The sequence below is a fragment of the Rissa tridactyla genome, chromosome 4 (assembly GCF_028500815.1).
Source record: "Rissa tridactyla isolate bRisTri1 chromosome 4, bRisTri1.patW.cur.20221130, whole genome shotgun sequence".
Lineage (NCBI taxonomy): Eukaryota > Metazoa > Chordata > Aves > Charadriiformes > Laridae > Rissa > Rissa tridactyla.
In genome coordinates, this window is record NC_071469.1 from 12,523,633 (window position 1) to 12,549,415 (window position 25,783).

The 25,783-nt window shown below is 35.3% G+C and overlaps 1 protein-coding gene across 13 annotated transcripts in view; it reads left to right on the forward strand.

The window, feature by feature from the left end:
• The window catches only part of IRAG1 (inositol 1,4,5-triphosphate receptor associated 1), a 76,332-nt gene that overhangs the window by 38,599 nt on the left and 11,950 nt on the right, over positions 1-25,783 (forward strand). For 9 of the 13 annotated variants that reach the window (XR_008466190.1, XR_008466193.1, XR_008466195.1 and 6 more), the window contains 15 exons: positions 35-135; positions 2,193-2,263; positions 6,708-6,881; positions 7,908-7,985; positions 8,431-8,480; positions 8,900-8,941; positions 10,111-10,704; positions 13,010-13,088; positions 15,902-16,022; positions 18,649-18,679; positions 19,782-19,922; positions 22,773-22,904; positions 23,663-23,804; positions 24,475-24,524; positions 25,619-25,726. Coding sequence is in view for 1 of the 13 variants with exons in the window: in XM_054200155.1 (XP_054056130.1) it covers positions 35-135; positions 2,193-2,263; positions 6,708-6,881; positions 7,908-7,985; positions 8,431-8,480; positions 8,900-8,941; positions 10,111-10,704; positions 13,010-13,088; positions 15,902-16,022; positions 18,649-18,679; positions 19,782-19,922; positions 22,773-22,904; positions 23,663-23,804; positions 24,475-24,524; positions 25,619-25,726 (1,914 nt within the window). In the remaining 12 variants the exon portion in view is untranslated. The remainder of the gene's footprint in view (positions 1-34; positions 136-2,192; positions 2,264-6,707; positions 6,882-7,907; positions 7,986-8,430; positions 8,481-8,899; positions 8,942-10,110; positions 10,705-13,009; positions 13,089-15,901; positions 16,023-18,648; positions 18,680-19,781; positions 19,923-22,772; positions 22,905-23,662; positions 23,805-24,474; positions 24,525-25,618; positions 25,727-25,783) is intronic. The other 4 variants (XR_008466197.1, XR_008466198.1, XR_008466194.1 and 1 more) reach the window with 3 other exon arrangements.

Consider the following 25,783-nt stretch of genomic DNA (forward strand, 5'->3'; position numbering starts at 1 on the left):
AACTACATTTTTATATTTGTCACAAACCATTCAGGACACTACTGTTGAAGGGACAACATGCAGTACACCTTCTATTGTTCTTCCAGAGAATGCTGTTACGCCAGATGTAGAAATTGATAAAAATCTAGTTAACAGGTACTATATAATACATTAACAATCTATGCATAAATTGTACAGTAATTCCAGGAGCTGTGTTTCTAAAATATTGCTTTGAAATGTATATTGTACTAAAATATTATTGCTCTATCTCTATTTGCAATTTGATCATAGAGTCTTTGCATTTTGATGATGATTTTTTGGATGCAGGGAAGTTGGAGGGGGGGGAACAACAGGAATATAACTGATACTAACTGAATATAACTGCCAGCCTCACTCAGTATACTTTAAATTTACATGAACTTTCTTATCTTTCATGTAGTTAGAATAGCGTAATTTCTAACTAAAACAACAATGTAAATTTAAGTTTCACATAATTTGGACTAAAAGCTGTAACATTTGAATTTGCTAGCTTTTCCTAGCAAATAAAATATGTCCTGGTGAGGAAAAAATTGCTTGGTCAAATCGTTAGTGGTGTGCATGTCTGAGCTACAATCATACATCTGCTACAAGGATGACTAACAGTTGGATTCCTCATGTTCTGTGCATGGCAATTCACAATACTGTCCAAATTTTAACCTTTAGTTAGACCAAGTCAATGAGCAACTGAGACCAAAAAAAGTACAACTTAGCATTTTTGTGTTTCCTGAAGTATTTCCCACTGTTGAAATTTTTCAGTTCAGTATGTAAATCCCTAATTGTGGTCTACTAATTATATCTGTACATCAGTAGTGCTGCTTTTAATCATATAAATATTTCCACTGAACCAATAAGGACTTTGTAGACTGATGTAGAGTTAGAAAATTAATCCTTGTAAGACTTAAAAAAAATATACTTTTTTTAATACTAAAGATGTAAGTTCCTCAAAGTATGCTCAGCCATCAGTGTTGACTCTCGCAAATTCGTATCTTATTTACAAGGCCTGTGTTGTCGGTTCCACTATTGAATTAAAGAAATAAATAGCTATATTATAATCTTATTACAATATTCTTAGTATCATGCTGAAAAGTAGATTGCAATATTAGCTGAATAATTGTAGCAATAATATTTGCAATCTGTTGTAATTGCTTTGTCTATTGAAAGGAAAATGCAGCAACAAACTATGTTGTTCTTAAAACCAATCTGTTTACATGATCCTTGAATTACTAAAGTGTGTATTATTGAAGAAGGAAGGTTTTTGGCAAAAGATGTACCTGCAATGTATGACATTTTGTATAATAAGGCTTATTTGTGGGGGCAGAAAATTTCCAAGGAAGGCTTATGATCATAAGAATACTTTGAAATTTTTACTAATATCTTTTGCAAGTATTTTATTTTTATGCATAGCATTTTAGAATTTTATGAGCTGCTGAAAATGCTTCTTATCTTCTTTTGACAGGCTTAGCATATTATGTGTATCTTTAAGGATAAATCTACCTTCCAGTCATATGCATATTATCTTGGTATTGACTTAAACCACATACTGTTTTATATAACAGGTGATGCTGGTGAAGCTACTGTTATTGTATATGGTTTCTTTCCTTACAAAAATTGTTGGTGGTCTGGCATTGTTGGCTAACTTTGTGTCATAGGATAATATTCTGAGATATTAGCATATCATGATATTGTTAACCAGCGTCTTTAAAATGTTCTTCTAAAGCCAAATAAGATATGCTCAGTTCTTTTAGAGTCCTGAGTTGAAAGTATTGGAAATTGAGTTTCTGGACTTTATTTTCTATCTAAAAAACAGATGCAGCAAGTGTAGGCTTGTTTTCCAGCTCTCTTCTTTCCCTTCCTCCCTTGTATCTGGTCAGTCCTCCATATTGTTTCAGTGAAGCTGCAGAAGAAACTTCTGTAGCACCTGGAAACTGGGATAAGTGTCAGCAAATGTGTGAACTCCTTTGTGAGAGCAATTTCTGTAATTTTTTTTTCTTTCTGCAATCTTCCTCGCTTTCCAGTTATTTGGAGATGAGAGGAATTGCAATAAAACCTTTTTGTTTTCACTTTTTTTAATCAAAGAAAAGTGCTTTCTTTTTAATGTTAAATTTTTATAGAGAAGTAGAACTTCTTTTGGTGGCATGCTCCCATAATTTTTGTTTGTTCATTTTTCTTTCTAGGCCTCGTAGTCCTCATAGGAGACATTCTAACCGTACCACTAAGAATCCAACAAATTCGTTGACTTCTGTTGGTAAGAAGTGATTGTTCATTTAAGCTAGGGTGTTTTCTCAGAAAATGTGACATGCAATAAAGATGTAAATATAGAGTTTGACTGTATTGGCTACAGGTTTTTTCCTGTGCATACTGTCTGTAATGCATGCACAGGGAATATTGCTAGCTTGTTGAATTGGGATCATAAGTTTATGTTCATAAGTGGATTGCATGCAGACAGATCCAGGAAATATGCATATTTTTAGTTTCATAAAGTTATTAGATTAGTGTTTTAGCTTAATGTTTTTAGAAAGCTGGAGATATACATGCTTAAAATTCTTGTTGTATGCAAAATACTGTTCAGTAATACTGGTTTTGTTACTTTTGAACAACTGGAATTTTTTTAGCAAGAATCTTAACAGACACTTAAGTCTCAAGTTATTTAGTTTGGCTATCGTATCAGATTAAACCTTAAATGAAAACAAGCTACCCAGGGGTAGCTTTTCTTTATTTCATCCCTTGCTAAGGAGTCTCTTGCTACATAATTATTTCTATTAGTTTTCTGGTAGCTACCTGTGGAGTAAATTGTTATTCAAGGGGAATAATTGTGTGGATGCAGATTTGTGAATACTACAAACAGATAAATGCTCATCCTGTTAAGTCAGTGGCAAAGCGCCCATCAGTTCTTAGTCTTGGTATGTTTGCATTTGGATTGTTATTTGTCTCTATATATGTATTTCCTGTAAAGTAAAAGTTGAAAAGAGTCCTCCTACCAAAATGGGGGGTGAGGGAGAATCTGTCTTGGAATAAATTTTGAATATTCTTTTTATCTTTACAACAACGTTACTTTCTCCCAGCCATTAACATAACTTGAGCCAATTATCACTGCTTTATGCTGCTCATGAAAACAGTTTCTTGTAAAATCATGGACTTGTGTGATTGTTGCATACCTTAAAAAAAAATAAAAATACTGGTTTTGTGAGAGACTTAAAGCCAAGCTTATCAGGTGACTATTCCAATACTTCCAGAGGCTTTTCAAGGGGAGGATCCTTTCTACTGTCACTAAGAAACCTGGTTCTTAGGCATCTTGAAACAGATGCATCTGTATCTTTTTTTTTTTCTTTAATAAAGCACCAGCAAACATTAGAGCTCTGGTACCTCTCTGATACTCAAAATACTCAGAATGAAAATTCTGTTTTATCAACTCAGATTGCTTTTAGTAATTGAGATTTTATATAGGGCTCTGATTAATAAGTCCTCTTTACATGTTTTTATTAAGAAACTCAGATGTGTGGAGTTGTTCTTGATCAATGTATTGAACATAGGCATGGGGGTTCATGGGGCATATTTCTGAATCTTCCAATAGCAAAGGGATTTCTGACAGTCTCAGCAACTATTTTTTCTAAGAAGCACTGATCTGATGATGATAGCAGTTCACGCATCCCTAGGGTTGAAAAATAGCTACAGCTAAGACTATTTTCCCTAAATTATAGGTATGTTTCTACTTTCTCTTATATAAGAGGTACTACGTGAAGAAAAAAATTAATTGGTACCTCTGAAAGTAACCCAAACTCTCTCTACTATTAACAGTGTATATGCCTTATTTTTTTTTTTCTTTCTGGTGGTCAAAACAGGGAGGCCAGAACCCTTTCCAGCAGAATTTAATGTATTATTACACATTTCATTTCCCTTTTTGAGGATTTATGAGGGTTAGTTTGCTGGAATTAATTTGATATTTGTGACATGAAAAATATACAATAATAATTTTATACACCTGGGATCCTGGGCTAGTTTCACACATACATCCTTAAGAAGCACAGAACATCCTTAATATTGCCTTTTTCTTAATAAGATAATAAAATATTTTATGTAAGTAGTATTTCCATTGTTGCACTACAGTTAGCTTCTCAGCCATTCAGAGAGAAGATGCTGACTATTCGTATCAATAACAGTCAGAACTAATCCTTACTAGTTTGTGATTCTGACACTTTCATACTGGCTATTCACTTGCATTAGTATGCCTATAAAAACGCAGCTGAGAGAAAGCCCACTGAAAGACTGTTAGGAGGCTTCAAATCCTTGTGACTTCTCATGCATTTGCTCCAGTTTTGTGATTGTCCTTTAAATTCATGAGTAAAATGTGTTTCTTGGCTGCTTGCATTCAAAGGGAACTTCCTTTATATGTCCTATAAAACTAAGATGGAGATAAGAGCCATGTAAATCAGCTCAGATCCGCTTAAGGGAGCTTGGAACACTTAAAATCTATCCTGCTTGCCAGCAGTTGATTTTAGAGGTAACTAAACTTGTGAAAACTAAATAAAGTTATGGAGCTATACTGACAGAAATCAGACTTACAGAAAATAATGATTATCCTTCCATATTCAGAGATGCAGAGCTGCTCCCCACCCCCGATCTGGTATCCAAATTAGGACTTCATGATCTGGATGGGTGGACAATTGGACAGGTAAAATATAGGTTGGATAGTATGGCTCGGAGGGTAGTGACTGGTTGATTGCTCATATGCTCCCTAGATGTTAGCAAAAGGAGAGGGTTCTTTGAAAGAAACAAACCTTTCCAGATGTCATTCCGCTGAAGACAGAGCTTTGCTTCAAGTCTACTTTCTGTTGCAGCTGCTGTGGCTGGCCTTTGACTGTGTCTTGAAACCCATTCAAGAAAATTAGTTGTGCCTTCCATCTTTATTGACCTGGAGGAAGATGGAGCGCACTCTCATCAAATTAGCATATGAAACCAAATTGGGGAGATTAATTACTATATGTTCCGGGGCAGTGCTGCAATTTAGAGAGAACTTACTTGCTCAAGGAAGATAGAAATTACCATGCCTTGCAGTTCTCCTCTTTTGCTGGCCCAAGGAAAGTGCTATGGGAAGCCCTTCTCTCAAACTTTCAACACACAAATTTAGTGTGAAACAAAACAGGTATTTCATTAAAGTAGATTGCTTTAAGAATATCCAATCTGTGGGCATGCTTTTTCACAGCCTTGAAATTGAACTAAATTTATGGAAATTAAAAACAAAACAAACACTACCCCCCCAAAAAAACCCCAAACAAACAAACAACGCCACACCCACAAACCAAAAACCCCTGAGCTTTTGCTGCTTGTTTATGTCTTTAGCTTTTCTGAAGACTAATTGTTCTGTAATGGCTCTTGTCAAATTTTTCCCTTATTACCTGATGACTTCCCTCCCCCTCACCCAAACTGTTCTTCAGTTCTTATTGCAAAACAGTGTTATAAATTCCCTCTTCCCTGATAGAGGCATCAAGCTGGGGAGAGAGACAGTCACAGCTGATATTTCTTAGAACACATTTTATTCACTAAGCTGTCATTAATGTGATCAGGTTGTTATTAACACCAGATAACTCTTCACACAACACAATGATTTATTCACTCATATCGTTAGTTCACTCAAATAGTCACAAATTTTCTCACAGTTACCTGAGACTAAATGTCTGACTTGCAGTCTGTTGATGCCTTGTACAGATTGAGCAGACTCTTCATGATCTATTTATCAGTTCTTGCAGATCCAACAACCTCACTAGTCTGCAGAGTTTATCAACCCATGAAAAACATGCACTTTGTCAGCGTATATGTTTCCTTTCTTTGGCCTGTTGTTTTCAGGTAACTGTTTTTCCATACAAGCCCAGATGCTTATAGAAGCCATTCACACAAACTCACACAGAAGGGGCCTTTCCAACAACAGGATACATTCTTTGCTTAATCAAAGCCTGGAGAATTGTAAAAATTAATTCTCAAATTTAGTGGTTTTGACCAATGTGGAAGACAGAGATTAATGAGTTCTTTACACAACTAATTAAAAATTGTTTAGAAAACAACACATTAATCTAAAGGTGTAAGTGTAGGGCAGCAGCTTTCAGTGTGTGGTCCATGCATTCTCCTGGGTCACGTATCTAACGTATCAATAAGTGGGCATGAGGAAAATCGATCTCTAACAATGCCTTCTTTAAACATTGGATATTCTAATGGCATTTGCAATTCCTTTGGAAAATTCTTGCAGGCCCACCACATAGTAGAGATTGATTTGCTTTCTAAATAGCTTTATAATTCTCAGGCTTTAGCTATTCAGATTCTGCCTTCAGCTTTACCAGATGCATCCTTACTGTTGCTTCTGCATTTGTGGGAAAAGCTCTTCTATCTGCATAGAAAAAAATCTTTATACTTCCAAATGCTGCACTAGAAAAACTATTGGAGAAACAGCTGTGAAAGCCCGTTTCCCATATCAAAGCATCTTTGATTATAGTGACTTAATCTTGGTGGATTATTTGTGTTTTTGAGGACTTGCTCTAAATTTGAGAATATAGCAACATTAGAAATTGGTAGACATTAATGTTTATTAAAGGTAAGCTCAAAGCTAAATTTATAGATATGTTTTGCACTTGTTACTCTGAAATACCACGACCTTTCTGGAAGTATGAGATACAGCTCTAATTCTGATACTTTCTACCCAGACAACAGTGGTCATGTGATTGATCTGGTAAATGATCAGCTACCAGATGTCAAAATATCAGAGGAAGACAAAAAGAAGAACCTTGAATTACTAGAAGAAGCAAAGAAAGTAAGCGAGAGGTTTCTAATGCGCAGAGGCAGAAAGTCAAGAAGCAGCCTTCCGGAGTCACCGACAGGTCAGTGCAGATTCTGGAAACGAGATTTTATATTCTACTTCAAAGATTTGCAGAGGCATATACAAGCATCTACTGTACTGCATATATTGCTACTGTATACATACACTTTGTTAATTTGAAGGTCAGAATCCCTCTGCCCGCCCTTACAATTCCATATAAAACATAAATGACCAGTCTCTATATTCAGATGTAACAGTGGACGATGGCATAAAGTTTTTAAGTGCCTGAATGATACACTGCAAGCACTGTAACAGGAAAGCATGAAGTATCTCCATTGGAATATAAAAAATGGTCACACATTTCTGTTTGTGAAGATTTTCTTCCTGAACTTCCTGTTGTACATAAAATGAAATTTTAATGGCAAGATTTGAACTGTTGAAAAAACAATCCCCCCAGACATAATTACACAGACTTTTATTCTGAACATTGTCCTAAACTAAGCTAAATGGACCAGATCCTCCTTTAAAAGCAGCAGAATAAAATATTTTGTTCTAGAATGTCAATTGAAATTACTTTTTTTCCCTTCATATGAAGTGTTCGAAAACTAGGACAAAATACCTTTTTATCATGAAGTAGGACTTTCATTTAGCTTTCAAACACCAATTCAAAACAGAGTTCTATCTTAAAATTGGTTTGACATTTTCTGGAGAAAAAAAAAACAACTATCCTTTTTAAAATTAAATTTTCCCTTTTTTTTCTTTCTAAATTCCTTGTGAATCCTTCTCTTGTGTCTACTTCTCTGCAGTGCTTACAGTATCAGAAAACTGAGTAGAATAAGGATTCTGTGTACCAACAGAATTGTTTTAGTTTCTGGCAGATATACGACATAAAACCTGCTCTAAGTTCCTAATTGCCAAGTACAACTTGGCAATTAAAATGACTTGTCAGGTTCTGGATAAACAGATGACTGATGACTATGAGATTCATGTTTTAATCTTATCTGAATTTTTACAATTCAAAAGCTACAAACCTACAAAGTAAAATTACCTTGTTTGTTTGTTTGTTTTTGTCTTCGTTTTAATGAAGCAGTTTCCCCTACGCTTAGTCCTAAAGTTTCACCAGTAGCATCTCGGAGCAACTCTCTCACTCTTCCAGTTCCATCAGGTAAAATGATCTATGCAGGCTCAAACTTTAACTTATAAAAGCTAACTAAAAATGTATTTTTAATATCTCTTGAGGAGAAGTCAGAATCTGCAGATTCAAGCATCTCCTCCTGAATATGACAAAGCTCATGAATGGCCACAATATATATTTTTATATTTTTTTAATTATATTTTGTATTATTATTTTTTATTCTTGTGGTGCTACTAGGTTACATGTTGTACTTTTTTATTCTTTTCAATAATGGAGTTTTGACAAGCTTTAATGATCTTTCTCTTACTATCATTTAGATAATTTTTTTTCTCCTTCTAAATACTATTTTCCACTTTTAAATTTGTCCTTAATATATTACATGGAACTGTGCATGTATTTGTTTGCTAATGCTGTAGTAGTAAAAACTTTGAGCAAAACATGAGGATTTGCCCTAATTATGTCTGTGTCTTCCTAGGATCTGATGTATGCACAACTGCTAGTGTTGAGTCAGTATCTCCAGGGCAGGTAAGAAAGAGCTGAATAGTCTGCACAGTAACCTGGTTATTACAGTACTGTATTACACTTGCTGTCCTATTAGTTCCCGAGGAAAATGGGATGTTTTGAATACCATTTTATATACCAAGATTGGATTATTGATATGTTTTTTCTGCAGAGTGAGGGACTAATAAATGTTAACTCTGAAGACAAAAATCCATGAGGTAACAAGCACTGAAGGATCATAAATACCCGTTAAGTGTAGAAAACGGAAAAAATCTAATATAATCCTAATCTATGGAAAAGAACTAATCCCTAGAATTACTTCATAAATAAATGTGAAAAGCAGTGTAAAAATCAGATTCAAAGTTCATCCATTAATATCTATATCTAACATTTGCAGCATAGATGTGAAAGGTAAGGCAACTTTTTCCTTCCATTTTTGCTAGAATAACAGAACTCTGAAAGAGGATGACAGACAAACTGCAGAGGTAAGTGTTTCACATTAAGTGTTGAACAAAATCTGCCTGTTTGTCTTAGCACACATGTGACTTATTTATGTGGTTAAAAAGCCTAAAAGACTGTTCACTGAGTGAAAAGAAAAACAATACTGCTCTAAGAAATTGTGAAGCACCTGCAAATGTAGTGGGGACAATGGTTACAGCTAGCTTTTACATCCTATCATGCACCCTGCTCTAGCTCAATTAAAATCAATATACTAAATAACTTCATAAGTAAAGTAAAAATATCTACTATAGCCACTTTGGTGTATACTGTTGTTTTAGACAGACATCTTCTTCCAAACCCCTTAGGTTCAGTGGAAGAGCTTACTGTACCTCGTGTTCCACACCACTGATGGGATGTTACTGCTCCACGCAACTATTGGTGGAGCAGTTTATATGAATGCCTCCTAGTTTGTTTTAGGTAACATCAGATGGCCCTTTAAAGAGATTTTGCTGCGAGTGGATTAGGCAATACTTAGGAAAACCAGTATGGCAGCAGAATTTTAGAGCAGTAATTGTAAAGGAGAGGAGTAGCAACATATCTAAGGCAGAGCCCACAGTTAGGTTATGTGTTGGTTGCCTTAAACTGCTGACACAGATGCCCTTAGATAAAATACAGATTCTGTACCAAAGTAGCCAAGATACAGGCACACATTCTTTTGCCAGCTCTCCTGTAGAGATGGCAGCCAAATTATAATCTATAGTACTGCACACAAAGTCAGAATGGAGAAATTACAATATGTGCTTTAATTTTCTGTACAAGCCCGTGCTTTTTTCCCTCGGGAGGTGAGGGACTAATGAAAAACAATCAAAGGAAAGTAACAGTGCTGTAAGATACACTGGGGTATTTTATAGGGTAAAAGGCGTGTACTCAGACAAATCTTACATGAAGATGATAAGAAACTTGGCTATATGAGGATTGCTATAGTGGAATCTGGAATGGGAGAAGGTTATCTCAAAAGTTCAGAGAAGAGATTCCCAATTCAGTGTTCTTTCAGGTGCCTTTTGAAAATTACTTCTCTCGTCAACAGCACATGTTTAAAAGCAAAAGTCCCTGAAAAGGAAATGGCTTTTTACAGTGAAAATCTGTGCTTGGGCAGGGGAAAAGAGAAATCTGCTCTTGTTTCTCTGTTTTATGTGTGTCCCTCTACTTTCAGAATGCTGCAAAAGGATTAACCGATCGAAGGCAGAATGATCAAAGAAAGATTTCTCAGGGAAGGTTGGTTCCTCGTTCTGCTGGTTTTGAAAACTCCAAAGAGAAGCTCTCAGAACAAAAAGAAAACTTTGATCCACGTAAACATATGGATACTTTACCTAAATGCTCCCCTTCTGGTGGTGATGGTGGCAGAATGTCTCTTAACACTTGCGTGAATGTTTGTGAAAATGAACTTGGAAAATCATTCCTCAAGAAAGCAAAAGAAAATGATGTTCCTTTAAGAACCCATCTACCAGGATCAGGAATAGGAAATATAGACTCAAAGGTAAAAATTCCTGTTCCAGAAATGAGGGACCATAAAGTTTCATGTAAACCAGAATTTAAACTGTGTGGGCTGCGTCCTCCTCTACTACGTGCTGTATCATGGGACAGCTTGGAGCCTGGACAGAAAGATAAAACACCTTTAAAATTACCATCTGAGGAAGATAAAAGCTTTGTTGTTGGTAATAAATCCACCAACCAATTAAAAGCATTCAAAGACCTTCAAATCCAAGTTCAACCCGTTCGAATGCAGAAATTGACAAAGCTCAGAGAGGTGAGTCCTTGTCATCGATTGTATCCTGCTTTAAAGTTATTTTCATGTCTTACTAGACTTTCAACTTGCTTAGCAGTATTTTTATCATTGCAAGAAACACAGTAATATAATGGGAAACAGTTTTAGCAAAATCAATACAGTATTGTATCGTGTTTTTCCTTTGCAACTTTAGTAAATTGTATCCTGTAACTAAATTCTATGGAATAATCCTTAGTTCTCTTTAAATATGCATCAGCTGCACTCTGGTCTTCTTCAGTATGCACACATGCATGTGCATGTACTCTTGTGCATTCAGGTTTTGGACCCAGAAAGAATTGTAATACTGGTGTCAAGAAAGTACTAATTGCTTTTGTTGTGACAGAAAGGTCTAAAACACAATATATCTAATTTTTTGCATCGTTTACATGATCTATAAACAGGAAGCAGTTGATTAACAATCATGTCATTTGTAAAATGTACTTGGGAGTAAAATGATCTATTTTAATTTCTAAAGAGAATTTTAGATCTGAAGAATCTTTCATTCCTCAGGATGTAACAACATTCTCTTTAAAAGGGTCACCTGTGCTCTTTTACTTCCTTTGCTTCCCTGTACTATGCTTTTTCTGCTCCTTCGGAATTGTCCTCAGATCCACAGGCTCTCACAATATATTGACTAAGTGACTGATTTCTGTATGAGTGGACTGAGACCCACGTATGAACAGAAATCTTTAACTGAAGTTTGGAGATGGTTACTGTACTCTTGTTTAATGGCTCACAAGCCTCTGCATATCATATTGTGAACTTTCTTTGGATTTAAAAATCACCTTTAGTTTGTTCAGCTGAATCTTTTTGAGTCCTGTACTGGTTGTTATTCTCCCTTCCAAGGGCAGTAATCCTGTCATCCAAGAATACTACTAGTCTTTGCAACAACATTACATTAGCAAGATATCAGGAAGCAGGAAATTGGTTTGGTATGATTTTTTGCTTATTGAAAATTCGCAGAAAATGTCTGAAAGTGTCCAGAGTTTTAAAACTGGGTGTCTCTGAGAGCAAAGGCAAGTAGAGGATGGCCAAACTTACAGTTCCTAATTCTAACACAGTGCAAATATGTCAGCTTCTTGAAGGACAGACTTGGACTACAAAATCTACAAACTAATCTATTGTTAAATAATTGTCTAAATGATTGGTAAAAATTAAGAATTAAGCCCAGTTAATTATGAATTAATTGAGCAGTGTTTTGAAAAAAGTAGAAATGTCATGAAATGATAAACCATCATCATAAAACAACTACCACGTGTGTATAGCAAAAATGACCTTTGAAAGAAAAAAAAAAAAAGTAGTAGTTACTTTCCTTAGCAGCCTAATATGGATATTTTCTTTGGCCGTTAATATTTTAAGGTGAATACAGGGCTGACAGGTGAGGACCTCAAGTTCTGTACTTTGGTTAATTCATTTCCATTGCGTTGCTTGGGAATGGTGGCTTTTTTTGGTGGCATCTTTTCCTCTTTATATAACACACATATTCTCAGTGTATATGTACTGGAAGTTTTGATTAGAGACACTTGAGCCATATGATTTTGAAAGTCCTAGAAGGTGTTAAGCAAAAATAGTAGTTAGAATCAGAAAATTAATACAACATGATATATAATAGGGTGATATTTGAACTCTGTCTCCATTGGGAATTGTCTACTTATAAACAAAAGCAGGTGTTTGTGAATTTTTAACATATTTGAGAATATGAAATTAGAAAATAAGGAGATGATAGAAGGAGAAATAAGATAACAAGGTTTAATCCTTGAGAGTAAATTCTTCCCTACCTGTAAGGAGTAGAGGCAAAGTACAGTAACAGTGCAGCTGTAGTATACTACGCTTCAGTGTGAATAAATTCTACTGAATTTATTCAGTAGCGGCAAAGTGGCAAAGTCTCATATATCTGATTTTCTGAATTTTCTCTTCTTTCTGGGATATTTACTTACTACTATGGCTATATCCAAAATTACTTTTTTTGCTCTCATTTACTAAAACACTCGTTTACCACAACTCAATTTTTCTACTTGAGTAGGGGCACATGTTGCAAATCTCTGTTTGCATGACCTGGAATTTTTCTAAATAAGGCATCTGTGAAATTTGAAATGTGTAATATTCAAGAGTGTGTGTGTGAATACATGTATCCATGCAACGTAGCATCTGACTATAACTTAATATAAATATCTCCATTATGTTTATTAACTGAAGTAAATGTTATATTTAGTGTTCACATGGCAGGGATATTTAAATTGAAATTTCTAGTTAAATTACTTAGAAATGTTACTGTTTTTCTTAACAGGAGCATATTTTGATGAGAAATCAAAATTTAGTTGGACTTAAACTTCCCGAACTTAGTGAAGCAGCTGAACAGGAAAAAGGTGCAGTATCATAAAAGCTGGAAGGAGTGTTTGTTTGTTATATGCTGATTTTTATAATTGACTAATATGGAGGGGGGGAAAAGGTTTTTTTCTTCAATTGCAATAGTAGTTGTAATGAAGCAGTCATGGAGGATTGTAGTAAATGATGAATGAGCGAGGCTAATAATGGAACTACCTGAATTTCTTGATGATCTGCACCAAGAAGGAACTGTAGGTATTATTACAACCAAATGAAAAGATACATACTTGGAACAGAGTCTAGCTTGTACTTAATAGATGGAGGACAATCTCAAGTTTCAGTGACTTTCTGAAAAAACATTTCAGCAGTGATGGATTGAATGGATGTGACCTCTGCAAGATACTGTGGCCATAAGAATGAATTTGATCCTTGAAAGTATAAATAAAAGATGGAATGTTTTATTCCTGCTTTTTTACTTTAGTATATGTGTGGCAAATATTGGAATGGCATGTTCAATTCTGGTCCACAGCTCTATGTCAGTGTGGATAGGTAAGAGTAAGGCCAGAGAACAGACATAAATGTGATTGAAGGATTGGAAAAATGTCCCTTATAATAAGGGAGGGGAGGGGGGATAGCTCAATTTGTATGATTTTTTCATAAGAAAAAGGCTTAAAACTGTACATAAATGAAGAAACGGAAATCTGGCACTAAATGTTTTTTTCAATCTAACACAAGCAAATGAGATTTGACGCCTGTAGGCTGTATTTTAAAAGATTCAGATTGGAAATAAAGAGCAAAGATATAATCCTGAGGACAATTCAATAACTGGAAGAACTAAGTAGCAGAAGTGCTGAGCAATCAATTGAAAATATTTAAACCACAACTGTGTATTTGTTTGGAAGTAGTTAAGTTGGAACTTGTTCAGAGTGTTTTTAAGGCCACATCACTAACTGAAATGGAGATGGTTAATATGAAAGGCGCTCAAACTGATTGTCCAATATTTGATCCAAAGACATTTTCCATTTTTCCTAAAGCTGTTAATTTAGCTAATTCATAGATTTGCTTTGGAACTCTTTCATAAGGCCTTAAAGTTTCTTTCACACAGGGCAATGTCTGAGATATTACTTTTCATGTTATCTCTGGAAACAGGCTCATCTTCAGTCTGAATGAAACAAGATTAAAAGAGACTTCTTGTCCTCTTTCTGTATTTAGTGACTATATCTTTGGATTCTTAGATATGGTAATATTATTTCTGTCACTCTGCTAATATATCATTTCCCAGAAATTATTTAACAGGCTCTGTTTGAAAGTGTAAAATAGTTGCCATTTTACCAGCCTGTTAAATAATTTTGGCAGATTTGAAACTTTTGAGGAAAACATTATGAAAAGCTAGGCATTATCTTATCCAGCTTTTCAATCAAGATCTCATGAGCATCACAAGCTTTTTGAAGTCTATTAACTTATCTAAATGATAGCCAGAACATTAAGGGTCAGCTCCTTGTCCCCAGTGGGGAAAACAAGTAAGGGGTCAAATCCTTAATTTGTTAGGGAGACTTACTTCCTTACATTGTCATAAAAGCCACCCTGTGCTTTTTAACTGGAGTAGTAATTTTGCTTAAACAATAGGAAATAGCCAGCTACTTCATTATTACAGTTATGAATCAAATATACTGGCTCCTTCATGTTTTGCTATCAATGCCAAGTTATTGTGATTATCTTAGTAAACACAACTTTGCATCTACAGAAGTTTAGATAAGTGGGATATATTAGGTCTGGAGACATTGTGATGTCAGGCTGGCTTTTCATGGTGACACGCATGACTGTTCTTAAGTAAATAATGGAATTTTTAAATATAAAGGAAACGCACAGAACTAAAATGTAGCTAGAAAGAATCTCCTATTCTTTTCTGTCTTTCATGTTAATGCTCACCACATTTACAAAATTTGAGCTTTTTCACACATTTTTTTTTGCAAGTCTAAGAATCGTTCTGTTATGCCAGATGAAAAGGAGAGCTGTACAAAGATATCTTCCCGAGTTTGAGATTCAGACTGGGGAACCTGACTTTCCTATAGGAGAGTCCTTCATTAAATTCTGGTAAGATAGTAGGAGATAAGGGGATTATTATATATGAAATAAAAGGAAAATAAAAAAGTTAAGTAACGTGAATTTATTTTAAATACAAGGTTGAGAAGTAGCGAATGCAATTATAACTTTTATGTCCTGTTTCAATGAAGATGTAGTGCAAACAAGTACATTGTAGATTTTTTACCACGAAGTCTGTGGTATGGTACATTATACTAGACTTCATCTTGGCAGGTAGCATTAAAAGCCTTAGAAAATAAAGTATTCTATTACAAAATCTAAGCTAAAGTATTCCGGAAGTAGTGTAACTGTACTGTTAAAACACAAGTGCAAAATACTAGGTTAGATGTACCAGTAATGCATTTGGTTTCAGTTTGAATTCTAGGAAAAATACTAATACAACAATTATTTTTCAGTGCATTAGAGACTGTCAGAGCACATATTATTTCAGTCTTTCTACAGAAAAGATGACAATTTTACTGATTACTTTTGTTGCCGTTGCTCAAAAGGAAGACAGGTGATCTTTACTTTAGCAGTAAAGGAGAAATGAGTGATGTATCACCGTATGCAATAAAGGAAGTAACATTCTGCATGAAGGGATGGACCTTTTCGTGTTGTTCAGTTTTGCTCCCAGAATTGGGGTGAAATCCTCGTTGACTTTAAAAAGGAGACAGGCTCAAAGGTTCTATTTGTCTCTGAGATGCTGACCGTTAATAGTTAATGCATGACTTTTCAAAGAACATAAAAGTTTTTTATCTGAAAATGTCTCTAGGCCCTTCTCCTCTCCCCTCCCCCACTGAAGAGGAAGAGACAAAGAATAGCTCTGATGTCATGCCCAGCATTCCTGATGTATTGCTGCGAAAACTACGTGTGCACAAATCGCTTCCGGGAAGGTAAAAGCTCATTAGAAGTAGAAAGACATCATCTGGGGGAAGGCACACTAATGGTTTCCAGTGAACTCCCTTTATGGGGTTCCATTCATAGGGGATCCATATGAGTACACAAATTGCTGCATTTTAACATGTGCAACACAGATTTTTCTGAAAAATTTTGGGGAGTGCACCAACTTCGAGTAACTGGCCAACTGTTTAAATTAGACTGTAAGTTCTACATAAAAGCCTGAAACCTAACTTGCATGCTACAAGTTCATTTTTTATACAGATTTTTCTATCAGTCTGTCCACTCCTGGTTTTCAGGATTCCTGCTGCAGATATAAAATCATGTTGAAAATGTTAGTATTTCTTGCCCCCCCACCCCAACCCTCCCCCAAAAAATAATCAGGCCAGATAGTGCTTTCCAATGGTAAAATTTGTGCATGTGAGAATTCTGCAGGTTTTCTGGAGGTGGTGATTTTTCAGGCAAATGGAGTTTATTTTGCAAACATAATTGAAGGACTCACTCGTGAATTCCCTGTGCAAGTAGGCATTTATCAACAGATTGCTTAACATCTCCCATGGTTTAAGATTTTCTCCTTTCCCCCTTATGCAATCTGAAACAGTATGTCTGCATGTTAAGGTTGTCTAGGGTAGCACCATACAAGAGATCATTTGAAACTAGAGCTATTGTTGCACAAGGCAATGTAACTATAGCAAGGGAATCCTCTGGTCCATACTATTCTGCAGTGGAGTCATGATAGACTATACCTGCCAGGTGTTTGTCCAGACCTTTAGAAACACTAATTTTCATTCTGATTTGAGATTACTACTATGCAAACTTAACATTTTCCTGGCAGGATTTAAGTGGAGTTTTCCTTTTTTGGGGGGAGGTTTATGTTTAAAATGATACAGAAGTCTATAACTTCAGAAAGTATTTTGTTCTGGCCCAAGAAATACAGGGAAGAAAGCTCAAACGACGCATTTATTACAACATGCCTTGCATACCTTACACCACTGATAACATTAAAGACTGAGAATATTGTATTTTGTATTGGATTAGAATAAAGATAAGCTTCTTCTATATTTCTTCGAAAGAAATAAAACCATAACACAAAAATGCTTATTGGGCATTAAAACCATTCCAAACACATATTTTATCAAAACTATTCCTTATTTCACCCATGCGTTTTTATACTATAAATGCCAGAGGCCTTCAGTCATTGTAAGCAGTCAATATGTGTTCTCTGTGCAGGTGAAATTAATATTCAATATTTGTTGTGAAGGAACTGTTATATACAAAATTTTCTATAAATGAATGCATGAGGTGAAGAAGTTCTAAGAGACCATTGCTTGATTGCAATCAAATACTGAAAAAAAAAGTAATTTCATACCTAAGTACAAAATGGGTAAATGCTGAACTGGCTTTGAGGATCAGATAAGATAGAGATCTTCTGTTTTTCAGGTAGTATTCTTTAACCAGTTGGCTTAATCTATTGAATAAATACACATGTAACTTTTGATTCTTACTATAAATTTCTCAGAATGTTCCCAGCCAAAGGAAAGGCACAAATTTTTTCATTCTGTGTGTTGTGTTACGTAACACACATGGATGCTTGAACTTCCTTCTAGAAGGACTGTTCCTTCTAGTAGGCTTCCTCCTAGAATAACAGTAAGTAACATAAGTACTAATACTTCAGGCACAAAATGATTTTCCAACACAGGGGACACACTGGCCTCCTTTCTTCGAGTCACTACTCTAACTCTTATTCTACCCAACAAGAAAAATTTGCTGCTTATTGATGCCAGATGCATTGATTTCTATATTTGGGATTAATGGTGCAATGAATATTACAATAATATTTGAATTTTCTGAAAATATCATGCACAGTGCATGATACTGCCAACCCCAACTCTGGCATCCACTAGAATTTGTATATACGGCTCCTGTCAATTCTTTCAGATGTTTCTCGTCTCTATTCACTTGCATAAAACTGAATAGCTCTCTGATGTTGTGGAACAATTACAGGGAATAAGAACCTGTAAATTCAAACACATGGGATGACTGCCTTTAAGTGAGAACTTGCAATATAATGTCTGTCTATCTCATGTCTTTTATAGTATTCTATGAAACTGCATTTTGGTAACTTTTTCTAGTTTTTGTATAGTCAGTAACCGTTCTTGTGGTGGAAAACTCATAAAACTCAAAACCTATATTTTGTCAGTGTCGGGATCAAGGTCAGAATCATTGTTAGGTAACTCCTAACAAAGTTAGCAGGCAAAACAGGATATTTTAGTATACAGTGAGCTGGGGTTTGAATTCTGGCCATCTGTGATTATCTGTGATCATCATTCTGAGGTTTCAACTGCTCTTGTACTTGTAGTTTATCACAATGTAGTGCAGATTGCCAGAAACTTTGGTATGTTTTTGTTAATACTCAGGTAATACTGTGCTGTTGCTTTAAAAAAACACCCTAGGGTTTAGCCATAACAAGTACAATTGAATTAATTAAATACTGGTTTCACTAAAAGAAACCATAAAGTATTTAAATGTTGCCTTTTGTTGTTCTTTTCAATAAAATATTACACAAGCTTTGTTTTTAGAGGCAAAACTAATTAAAATGTGACTTTTTTCTTTTATTTCTAGCTCCCCTCCACTTACTGAAAAAGAAGTTGAGGTAAGTATGTCCTTAAACTCATTTTTTTAGACATATGCCTTAATTTCAAGTGGTTACTGTAAGTCTAAGGGTGGTTATTAGAACCAGGCAATGGGGAGGGAGGGGTGTCCAAAAATATTTCTCAGAAAAAAACCGTATTGAGCTCAATCAAAATAACAATTTTATGAAATATGTGCAATTGTCCCGGGCAACATAAACTGTAAAAAGGCCTAGAGTAGAAATAAGCAAAACACTTGTTTGCACGTTCTTCATAATAAAATATGCATTCATTTTGGAAATAATTATAATATATTTAAAGTCATTTAAAAATTGAGATTAAATGAGACCAGAAACTAAATGAGTTAAGTTGTGGTTTTGTATTGGCCAATAGGAGCTTTGGGGCAGTTTTTTTGATGATATCTTGCAGTTAATTTACATAATTTTTACTTTTGCAGTTCAAGCCAATAATTTTTTTTGTAGGTTGCTCTTTAACTTGCTGGCTGTGTTTCTTCTTTTTTTTTTTCACATGCCAGTGAAGAAAAAGTTCTTTATTTACATTGCTCCAATCTAATGGAACTGTTGGTGTCTGTGCTTTGCGAAGTATTAATCCTAAGAAATAATGCATCTGGTAAAGAAAGAAACAATCTTTAAAAGCAGGGTGCAAGAGAATAAAAATGTTAGCACTTAATCTTTTGCTGGCTTCAGTGGTAGGTGTTTATCCCTTAGGTAAAACAATGCTAATGGTGAGCTCATCCCTGGACTTCCTCTGCACAGACTATCTGTTTAAAAACCTTGGGGACCCTTGGAGGAAGTCCAGCTAGAAAACAGATCCATTGTGATTCTGATACTTCTGGTAGGCTACTTCCTTCATTTTGTCTCTGCTCTACTGATCTCCCAGAAAAACATTCAGGAAAAAAGGCAGCAACAGATTTATTCATATTTTAGAGGAAGTAAAGAGAAGTGATTTTTGAAACAATCTAATTTTAAAATATTTTCAATTTTCTGTTTCAATAGTTATTTAAGCACCAAAGTTTGTTAAACACATACCTTATTCATAAGTTGTTATTGGAAGTTTACATTACTGTCACACTTATTTAAAAATGCCTTTTTTTAATCCAAACAGAATGTATTTGTACAACTTTCCTTGGCCTTTAGAAATGATAGTTACACCTTGGAATCTAGAATTAACCAAGCAGAGAGAGAGAGAAATCTTACTGAAGAGAACGCTGAGAAGGAACTGGAAAACTTTAAAGCAGCCATTACGGTAAGAAAACAACAATAGTGTTTTTTCTGAACTATAGTGTACATGGAAGTGCACACAATTTTGAAGCCTGTGTGGCCATGCTTGCTTGTACCTATTGTAAATTCAGCCCCAAAACTAAATTTTCTGCTGTTCAAACTCCTTGCTGAAGCTGCTTACCACTCTACACAAGAGAGAGCATTTTCTGCCAGAGTGGGCCACCATTGCTGGGAATACGTAGAGGATGTTGCCCTACATCTGACAGACTTCAGGAAAAAATCGTATGAACTTGCTGTTCTTGGAATAAGCCTGTGACAAACCTAAGAGCATTCAGAACTGCAATTGGAGCACTGATCCATGCTCTCCTGGGCAAGACCTTCTTTAGCAGTAAATTTGAGGTGTCCAGTTAGGAGAGATACTGAAATGATCTGAAGCCTGAGTCCTGAGATTTGTAGCCTGAAAAACCCCTTAACTGCAAATAACAGAAGGCAGTATAGGAAAGGAAAGAAAACAGCAAGGTTTACTTAAGGGATACATGCAATCTCTGGATCAGTTTATGGGCCCGAATACACTTTCTTTCCAGCTGCCTCTGATGTTCTCTTACCAACAGTAGTTTTCAGTCCTTCTTGCCAGCCTTCACTGGATTTTCTAGCTGAAATGACAAATATATCTTTGAGATGTGTCAACCTAAGTGCTGCAAACATTTTTGTGCAAAAAAGGAAGGGATGCTTAGATATCATGATTATAAATGAAATACCTGTAGACCCAATTTGCATATTATAAGAGGTGCTGCCATACTTTTGAGAAATAGTTAGGAGAACATATGATTCTCCCATTTACTTTATGAAGAACATCATCAGGTAAGAAAGGATACACTTTAAAAAAAAAAAATTGTGGTGTTTACATCATTTCATATGAAATTCCAAATCTGCATTTCCAGATTAATCGTTCCTGAAAAAAAAAAAAATTTGTATGTTTTGCTGCTCTTCCCTCTGTTCTTGTTTGAAGATCAAGCAGAAACAACCTATTAAATCTCAGGTGTTTATTTTTGATAATATTTTGTATACATGCACATTTTTACAACTAGTGTATAAAGGCTCTTAAAACTGAAAAAAAAGTCTATTAGATTTGACCTGTTTTTCTGTTAATCAGGCACCAAGAACCATGTTGCCAGCATGGGACAAATGTGATCAGCTTTTTCCTCCTTTATGCAGTTCACACGCTATAGTCTGGCTTTTACAAGCTTTTTTACTTAATTTATAACAAAGTGGAAACTGCCATTCTTAAAAAGCTTTTGTTTTGTACAATGGAATAAACAAACAAGCAATTAAATGAAGCGATGGCCTCTGTATAATCTGTGTCATATTAGATAGACTTGTTCCAATCTCAGTGGGAGGCTATCATCATTTCTGTAGGACAGGCACATGTTCTATGGGTCAATGACAGTTTTACCAGTCTTTATGATTTTTTTGTCAATCTTGTGATAATTTATGTTTTATTCAAAAACCCAACTTCAAGAGAAAGCTGATTTACATGAACTTCAGGTTTGTTCAAGAAAATAAGCAAGTTACAGTTGCCAAGAAAAACATGAAAATCCGAAATTCTGTGTGTGTTTTTCTCAAACAGATTCCTTTATGCTTTCTTGGGTCTTGCAGTCAAATTTCAGATGCAATTTATTATCACATATCATTATTAGCTTCAGCGATAGATAAGAATTTTTTGTTGTTGCAATTGTCATTTTGCCAGATTCATCAGTCTCTTGGCTGTGTTTCTGCACCAAAGGTTTGCACTACGAATGCAGTTTCTCAAAGTTACTGGACATCACTCCCTTCTTTTAAAGGGGGGAGCGAAAAAGAGGAGGAGGAGAGATTATTCTTTTCACATATCACTTCAATGCATTGACTTATGCTTGCAGTAATACAAGTGAGGGATTGCAGAGAACTAGGGCACAATGCAGGTGGTTGGAGGGAAAATTGTATGAACTGCAAGACAGTGATTAATTACTTAAGAAAACCCCATTGCCAAAACTGGGGCATCCTGAAAGTGCACTTTAAGAATATAGGAATCATCCAGTATCACAAAGGCTGCTTGTGAGTCTGAACTAAATTGTATCAGGTTTTCTCATATCAAACTTTTCTGTGAACTCAAAACTCATTCAGTGAAGAGGTGTCCACTAAGGTTTTGGCTAATAAAACATCTAAATTCACTCTTGCTTTTGGTAACTAATCCCAAGGAAGTTATATGCTTTGATGCTTTCCAATATTAATCTGAGCTATCAGTCAAAGTGATGATACTAATCCAGTGCATAAGTATGTGTATTGATTGACAAAAAATGGTTAAGAAATTGCAATTACCGTTTGACTTACAGGCTGTATTAATTTTTATTACTCTTTTATATTTGGAATTCTTGAGACTATAATGTCTTACTTTCCAAATAAGTGAAGTGTCATGGAACTGAAAGAACATATGGCCTTCTTAACACCTTGTGCACAGTGAATTAAAATGTTCTTTGTGTTTTGATAATCATTTGTAAGTACTAGTTCAAATAAACTTGGCATTTGTAAAGTTCACAGGTAGTGAGGCATCATTCATCATTAATTTCAAAAGGAAAAGTATTGCAAATGTGCTTAGCCCTCTTTAACTCCTTGAAAAGTGTGCCTGCAGTATGCAGTGAAGCATCAGTCTGAAACAGAGCAGCAACACTCTCTAGGTTATCTCTGGTGGTAGTGATGGCTCTGCTCTGGGGCTAATTTGTCAATGTGTAGCTCTGCCTAGACAGAAGGCAGTCTCTGCCCTGCTTATGTGGCTCAGGCTGCTTTATCTGAACTAAAAGGGGCAAGACATGATGATAAAGCTTATGTATTTTCACTTCAGTCTTCAGCTCACTTATGGCATCACTATGAACACAGAGAAGCTTACCAGAAGCTATTGGAGGATATTGCTGTTCTGCGGCGCTTAGCTGCTAGACTATCTAGTCGTGCTGAGATGGTTGGAGCCGTTCGCCAGGTAAGAAGATCCTGGTGTCTAACACGTATGCTGGCTGCACGCGTTCACTCTTTCTCTTTTTCAGCCATAGCTGGAGGTTATATGAATTTGAATTTTATTTACCATTATGACAGATTAAAGGTGTTTGTTATAGTGTCAGATAAGATACCATTTCAGTCTGGAAATAGAATTCGAACAGAAGATTACCCATGAAGCTATTCAACATTTGTACAATAGGAGCGTATTTATTATTCAGAACTATAGCTACATCACAAGAAACTTATTTAAAATCAGTGCAGAATGAATAAGAAAACTTTTTTGGGTCGAAAAGCTCATCTAGTTGTCACCTACCTTTGGCAATAGCTTAATCGGAACTATAAAGCATATAAGAACAAAGCAAGTATAAATGAGAACACAGCAATACCTCCTAGGTTCAAGACTGTTGCTTCTTCCCACTAAAGTAACTAGACTGATGCCAGTGACTAAGACCTTTGAGGGTCTGAAAACAAATGTACGTATACCACATAACTAATAGATAGGCACACAGACAGACTGTATAAATATATGACAAAATAAATTATGATATTCTGTGTATATATATGAATGCATGTGCATTTGTGTTCCAGTTAGCTTAGGAATTTTCAATCATGGAGGTACCAATATTTCTATAACAACAACTATTCCAGATTTAGCCCTGACAGGGAACATACACATAGAGGCAAATGATTTGTTTAAGAACCGTAGAGGTTACCTGAGTATTCCCCTCTTTTCTTCCTTAGGAGAAGCGTATGTCAAAGGCAACAGAAGTAATGATGCAGTATGTGGAAAATCTGAAAAGAACATATGAAAAGGATCATGCTGAACTAATGGAGTTCAAGAAACTTGCCAATCAGAATTCTAGCAGAAGCTATGGTGCATCTGGTAAAGAAAAACAAAATTTAAGGGTTTGTCTTGCCTCTGTACAGAGAGATGTTGGTGCTATTAATGATAAAAAGTGAAATATCATGAAACTTCTTAATGAAGTTCTGATCTACAGGAGTAGATGTCAAAAAGTTATAGATATAACAGTTAAAATATTTAATATAAGCCATACTTAATGCTACGGTACAGTAATATAAAATCACTATTGCTTACCAAATTCTGATGAGATCCAATGACATTTCCATTGGCCTATGCATAGGTACATACGCGTAGTTTGCACAGTTTTAACACAGCTACCTCTTAGGTGACAGATAATGGCAAAATTTCATTATTAAAAAGATTTTTTCTTTATGAAACCTTTTCTTTGCTAGTTTTCTGGAAACTGAAATATGAGTATTTTCTTTTGCAAAAACTTATACATGGAGGCAAATAGTGGGCTTTTGCCTGATCTTAGTAAAGATAGTAATGGTTCAATTTTTTGCAATTATTTCAAATTTCTTTTGCAAGTGTAATTGAGACCAGAACTGTATGACAGATAAATATGCAGTCACTACAGATCTTGTATAAATATACTATATCTGAGTTTGAAATACAAGCTAGGGGTATATTAATATTATTTATAGATACTCATATAGTCTAAGACTGTTCTTTATCTGCTGTTTTTATGCAGAAGATGGAGTACCTCGTTCATCTAGATCCATGTCCCTTACTGTTGGAAAGGTATTTCTATGATATAAAGAAAATGAAGTGAACATTTTATGTAGTGAAATTTCTTTGTCTACATACACTCTCAAAACATAGTGTTGTTAAATTCTCAATATTGTTCATGTAATTTAGTGCAAGTGCTTTGTCATTTTGGATACATGATTAAGTATGACTTTGTTCAATAATAATGCTTGCTGGGAAGATATAAATAATAAAGGGACCTATTTGTTTAAGAAGGATTGTATTCCAGGCCACATACCTGTGCTCCAGAGAATGACTTACATCCTGTGCTTTATTCTAGTTCCTCAGTGAGGAAGCTGAACATTGGATCAAAACTTACTGTATCATTCAGGATTCCATGATCATACCACTTTTGTTATCGTTATCATATCATGTTCAGAGTAGCTTAGATATAAATGGTTATTTTTAAGCGGGGCTCATTTTTCAGTTAGCATCAAAGTATCTTGTTTGTTTTGACAAAGCTTTCAGAGTGAGAGATTATCTCAAGATTGTTTTGGCTTGATCAATTAATAACTTTAACATGGCCAGTGTTCCATTTCTGCAAAACTTCCAAGTGTTGGAGATCGTTTATTACAAAATTTCCTAAAACAACTAGTGATTTGAGACAGCCAAATCACAATGTAACCATTATGAAATTTGTTGGTCAAAGGCATTATATTCTTTCTATTATTTCTTTTCATATTTTTATTTGCTTGGGTTGTAGTTCTTTAGCGCCTCTGAGTGCTGGATTGAAAGAATTAGAGTACAGAGCATGCTGAGGGCAAGACTGGATTTCAGAATGAGAACCAGATAAGTTGAAACAGAAGTCCAAAAAAAAGATGAAATTTAACAAGGCTTTCAGTGTGGAGGGAAAAGAGTAGCATCCCAATACACCACCTCTTTTCACACTAAGCACTTGCCATACCAGACGGTACTAGAGTAAGTTTTGGGGAAAACCACAGCCCTAACAGCCATTTATCTTAATTTTGTTCCCAACTCTCCTTTCCCCCAAGGGACATTAACGTACATCTTTGTCACACCTATTAACTTGTAGAATTGTTCTTCAGCCTATCTTGTTGTATGATAGAAAAAAATGTTGTTTGTCACAGAATATGCCACGGAGGAGAGTCAGTGTTGCTGTTGTTCCTAAATTTAACTCCTTAAACATTCCTGGTCAGTCACCAACAGCTTCACCTATACCTTCAATGCCTTCCCTGGTAAGTAAACCCCGCAGTTTAAAGATACTACTTTTTGTCTAAACCACTTTTGCACAG